The 6000-nt window shown below is 40.2% G+C and overlaps 1 protein-coding gene across 1 annotated transcript; it reads right to left on the bottom strand.

Annotated features, from left to right (window-relative positions):
• Nucleotides 1-4725: 4725 nt before the first annotated feature.
• LOC116614658 lies at nt 4726-6000 on the bottom strand. Its single transcript, XM_032375887.2, has 2 exons — nt 5795-6000; nt 4726-5570 (listed from the first exon to the last, which is right to left on the bottom strand). Exons 1-2 carry the CDS (start codon nt 5919-5921, stop codon nt 5287-5289), a joined length of 411 nt encoding a protein of 136 aa, XP_032231778.1. The 5' UTR covers nt 5922-6000; the 3' UTR covers nt 4726-5286.

A 6000-nucleotide genomic window follows, 5' to 3' on the forward strand; every position in this document is an offset into this window, starting at 1 on the left:
ACGTCTGTATCTGAGATCTCGTGCTTTTCTACAACCCTTTATAAAAACATGCACTCGAGAGGACCTTGGGATGCTTTTCTTTATAAAGCTACGAAGCCAACGCCTTACTTGTCTAGATTTATGTAAAATACGGGTAATTTGTTTCTCTGGTATCCTACTAGGTTCTCTATCACACACACGTCGAACATTATGCACTCGAGCAGCATGTTGGGGATAGTCAGTTATATACACAAACTTCCAATATCGAGAGCGAAAATTGTTTACTGAACAACTTTCACCTTTACCATTTTCAACAACAGATAAGAGTGTAGCTTTGTCAAACAAATCACATTCATCTAAGGAACTCATGACAGCTTTTGTTGACGATATAATGTTGTTTACACAGAGTTTAGCACCCATGAGACGAATGAATCACTAACACCATGATAGTATACAAGTTGATGGGAAATAAAGTATTCAAAGTTAACCATTGGATTAGTACAACCAATTGAAAAATAGCAAATGCAGCGATTTGAGCATTGCGATTTTGAGCATTGATTTCAGCATTGATTTGTATTTGATTTGCCGTTGCAGTTCTCTCACGAATGGGTGAGGTGACGCCCGTGTTCGAGGTCTGTTCATTTTTCACTGCCGTTGCAGTTCTCTCACGAATGGGAGAGGTGACGACCGTGTCTACGGTTTGTTCGTGTTTCACTGCCGCTGCAGTTCTCTCACAAATGGGAGAGGTGACGACCGTCTTTGCGGTCTGTTCGTTTTTTTTTTGCTGCCATAGCAGCACTCTCACGAATGGAAGGGGTGTCGATCTCTAACACAGAGATCTCGTCTACGGCTTCAAAACTCCGACTAGTAAAGAGTAAGGCATCCTTAGAATTCACGTACATCTCTTGTCGTATCGCGAGCGAAGAAAAAGCAAACAACATTCCTTGGTCGCTACGAGCTCTGACGCTATTGGAAGTAACCAATAAGCTACCAGATAAATTGTGCACGTCGTTTAGTTGACTATGGCGCAAAGGATCTTGGGGTATTCCGAAACATTGCAGATTTCCCGGGACCACGGGAAAAAAACCAGTTTCAATTTATAACTGGGCTACCACAGGTATCCCAGTAAATAGCTTTCTTCGGCCACTTGTAGCAGAGCTAAATGTTTTATCGAAGGGGATTCAAATTAAATTGACAGGCACAACATGCTACACTATGTTCCGTGCTGCCCTTCTTTGCGTTGGTTGTGGTGTTCCTGCCACCCGTAAATTGTGTGGTTTTACTGGACATACTTCATCGAATGGTTGTTCTAAGTGCAAAAAGTTCTTTGCAAGCAATGTAAGTGATGGAATGGACTATTCTGGGTTTGAGGTACAGCCTCCAAGGACTATTGAGGAACACAGGGCTCAAGTTCAAGAAGCTTTGAACAAGACCTCAGAGCTACAGATCAGGCATCAGTTGAAAAACAATTTAGTGAATTGCTTCAGTTGCCCTACTTTGATTCAGTGAGATTCCACACTATAGGTCCCATGCACACACGTCTTTTTACTGGAACAGCCAAATATGTTATGCAGTAGATTTGGCTTAATGTTCAAGACCCAATTATTACCAAGAAAGGGTTGACCCAGATTCAAAAGAAACTTGATGACTTAAGACCTCCTTCTAGCATTGGTCGAATGCCTGCTAAAATTGAAAATTCGTATGGTGGCTTTACTGCAGATCAGTTGAAGTCTTGGACCTTGTTTTTTTTCAATATATGCTCTGTGGAACATACTTCCTGTGGCAGATTTAGAACTCTGGCGCAATTTTGTCATGGCCTGTACTTTACTTTGTTTGTCTGTCATTACAGAAGGGCTGTCATTCATACCTTCTTACATTTGGAAAAGAACTTGAAAAGCTGTATGGAAAGGACAGGATTACAACTAATATGCACCTCCAAACCCATATAATTGAGTGTATTCTTGATTATGGACCTGTTTACTCATTCTGGTTGTTCAGTTTCGAGAGATATAATGGGATGTTAGGTGAATACCAGACCAACCATGGAGCTGTAGAAATTCAGCTCATGCGTAAATTCACATCTGAACTTTACGTCAAGGATATTCAGCTTCCAAGCGAATTCAAAGACATGTTCCAGCCTCTCCTAAACAAGCTCAAAACAAAACAAGTTGGTACCCTGCTCATCAAGAGGAGAACCTGTCGAGAAGAATCATCGAGATAAGTCTACTATCCAATGGGCCAGTTCGTGAAAGCAGTCATTGGCATATCCTGGATAATGATTCCCTGTACAAGTTCCATCCTCCACACTCCAAGTCAAGCATAACTGTATACCACGTAAACCATCTAAGAGAGGCATATCAAACAACATTCCAAGAAGTCAAGCCTGAATCAGTCACAAGGTTTTTTTTATAGATTTGCATCAATTTCTATTGGTGGAGAGCGATATGGTTCTGCAGTATCTAGAGGAGAAAGAAACATCAATGTGTTTAATGCCAGATCAGTAAAAAACAAATCCCTCATTATCAAATACTTTGTTGTTGAACATGATATTGACTTTCTTGCAATAACAGAGGCTTGGTTGCAATCAGATATTTCGAACCAAATAACTGTGAATAATATTTGTCCAACTGGGTTTCTTATTCACCATGTTCCGCGTGCAGGTGCACGTGGAGGTGGGGTTGCGCTACTACACAAAAGTCAATTTAAATTAACAAGATTGTCAGTAGATGCGAACTACACTTCCTTTGAGTTCACTGACTGTATAATAACTCACTCATCAACTAGGCTAAGGATGATTGTTGTGTACAGAACCCCACCTTCCAAGAAGAACAGATTTACAGTTTCTAAGTTTTTGGATGAATTTAGCTCTTTTCTGGAAAACGTAGCGACTACCATTTATCCCCTGATCATTGCTGGTGACTTTAATTTCCATCTAGATAACAGCAATGACCGTTCAGCTGCTCGTTTTCAAGAGCTTATGGACACCTTTAATCTATCCCAACATGTCCAACAACCAACACACAAAAATGGACATACCCTAGATCTAGTAATAACTAGACTGGCTGAGACATCTGTCAGAAACGTAATGGTGACTGACCTTTCAATATCTGACCACTGTGCAGTGCATTGGACGTCACCATGTCTGGTGAAGCCTTCCCCTGTGAGAAAAGAAATATCATACCGGAAATTAAAATCCCTTAACAGGGAAGCTTTTATGGAAGATATAATGGTTTCTCCTTTGTTTAGCAAGGATTACACTAATACAGAAGAACTTTCAAATTGTTATAATAACGTCTTAACAAAATTGTTGCATAAGCACGCTCCAATCAAAACATGCACAATCACTATCAGGCCAGCGGCTCCGTGGTACTGTGATAATATTCGTAAAGAAAAAGCTAAGCGCAGGAAACTTGAAGCTCTGTGGCGGAAAACTAGACTGGAGGTGCATAGGCAAATGTATACCGAACAATGTGTACATGTAAACAAATTGTTATATGACTCAAGAATGCAGTTTTATGCGGGCATAATTGATGAAAATTCCACCAACCAACGCGCATTGTTTTCAATGTGCAATTGCTAAGTCTCAATACTGCCAAAAAACTTCCATCTCATACCTGTAAAAGGGCATTGGCAGACACATTCATAAATTTTTTCACGAACAAGGTACAAGTAATAAGGGAAGGTTTTCCAACAACAGAAACCGATAACAATGAACAAATTCTAAATTTTGAACAAACACAAAGCAACTATGCTATCCCTGAACTTAATGAGTTTTCTCCAACTACAGTGCACGAACTTTCTTCCTTGGTAAGCAATATGATATCCAAGTCGTGCAGCTTAGATCCCCTGCCTGGTTCCATTTTAAGGGATTGCCAAGGAGTTATTATTCCTCTTATTACAAATATAATCAACCTTTCTTTTTCTGAGGCGGTTGTACCACTATCTTTAAAGGAAGCTGTACTTGATCCCATTCTTAAGAAGGACAATTTGGACCATGAGATACAAAATCATTTTCGACCCATCTCCAAAATTCCATTTGTGTCGAAGGCAATGGAAAAAGTTGTTGCCATTAGACTAAACCAACATCTTGATTGCGGGGGCTTGCATGAGATCTATCAGTCGGCCTACAAAAAAGGGCATAGTACTGAGACAGCCCTTACGCGCATACAAAATGACATTCTGAGAGCCATTGATGATGGGCAAAGTGTCATTCTTGTATTGATGGACTTATTAGCGGCATTAGATACAGTGGATCATGACACAGCGCAAAACAGTACATTTTCAAGCGTGTTCAAGTCATGAAAATGGCTGCGCCACGTCACGTGTTGCGGGCATGTTCAAGATGCACTCGCCACGTCACGTGTTCAAGGATGTTCGTCTTGAACACCCTTGTATGCTGTCACATACGGAGTGTACTGGCATGTTCAGAGATGTATACACCTGATATCACGCATGCAAGCGTTTGCGGGTCATGTACAAGTTTTTCAAGCCAAAACGACTAAAACTGTAACTAGCCCATTACAACACACGATTGCCGCCCGAATTCCGTGTTTTTCTGCCAAGTGTCGTTTTCGCCGTGGGTTTCTATATAGCAGGTCCGACCAATAGCCAAAAAAGGGGGGTTCGGGGTTTATATGACTCGGCCCAATTTCATAGTTGTTACTTCAAATTTCATAGATGTGACGTCAAATTTCGGTTGCGACTTGAAAAATAATTTAAAAAAGGACATACTTCAGTACGCAAGCGTTTATATCCCAGATTTGTTTATTTGTATCACTCTATATTAAATTACGCATGTGAAAACACATTAAAATACAAGCAATTTAAAAGTCATTTCGATAAACCCCGTAAGAGAGTATATATTTTAATGCTAAATAAAAATAGTGTTTTTTATCCGACTGTGAAACGATAACTACCACTCACTTTCCTACTATTAAAAGGAGAATACAAATTATGTATAGTGTATAAAAGTCGGTGTTTAGTTTTCATTTCAAAGTCGGATGAAACCCATTCTACTGTTACTACTTTTCCATGAAGATAATTATATATAACAATTCTTAAAAACAGTCATGTGACAACCGCTTTATAAAGCGAAAATAACTTGGGATTGTGTCCAAGGTAAGCGCTTACAAAATAAATCTTCCTACTAAAGGAATAACTACATTCACTGTCTCCATACCGTGATTAAACTTTACTTTGTAATGACATCATGTCTTATGAATCTTTACACTTTAGCAGGCCTGCTTTCCCCGTCTGGACAACAAACAATTACTCCAACTGTTTGTGTAGTTCTACACATAACACCATTTAGTAGAACTTTAGAGTAGCTGTCACACAGCCTCGGGCAGTGAATGTCCTGGTCTGGATATAACGCGCTGTACACATGGCGGCTGACTCTAGGCAGTCGAGAGCGACTCTCTTGATAGGTGGACGAGGAGACACTTGTAGAGTGATGTCACCAGCATGTAGGGTGTCGGCCACTGATCCTTCACTGCAGGAAGGAAGGACACTAAACATCTTCTTGCAGTTGTCAGGAAATGGCATTGCATGTAGCCTCGTATCTCTTGTGAACTTCCTCATAAACTGCACACCTAGCCATAGGAAAAACAGAAATGTATCAGGGACGACTGCAGATAGGGGGTTTAGGGGTTATAGACATTATTCAGGGAATGTGCATGCATTTGTTTGTATCTAAATTTGTGGTACAAATTTTCTTAGTAGCTTCTTACGGATAAGTCTTATCTGTGTACAGATACAGTTATGCGACAACCTCATGAACGTGATTGCTTAATAAGACCATTGAATTAGTCCTTACCAATATTGTGGTTGTTCTTGTGATAGTTGCCCATGATGCCATTGAATCTCTCAAAAGAGAAACACCAGAAACCATACACAGGTCCATAGTCTTTCACACAGTCACGAAGATGACAACTGAGGTGCATGTTAGGTGTACAGCGCTCTGCACCATATATAGACTAGAAGCCCTTGCAGAATTCAAGAAGTTTTTTTTTGGCATTAGCA

The sequence above is a fragment of the Nematostella vectensis genome, chromosome 11 (assembly GCF_932526225.1).
Source record: "Nematostella vectensis chromosome 11, jaNemVect1.1, whole genome shotgun sequence".
NCBI classification, from domain to species: Eukaryota; Metazoa; Cnidaria; class Anthozoa; order Actiniaria; family Edwardsiidae; genus Nematostella; species Nematostella vectensis.

Excerpts from the sequence above, each read along its gene's own strand:
- LOC116614658 (XM_032375887.2), bottom strand. The coding sequence starts at position 5,921 with ATGCACCTCAGTTGTCATCTTCGTGACTGTGTGAAAGACTATGGACCT. Across the intron at positions 5,571-5,794 it reads CAAGAACAACCACAATATTG|GTGTGCAGTTTATGAGGAAG; the intron begins GTAAGGACTAAT and ends TCCTATGGCTAG.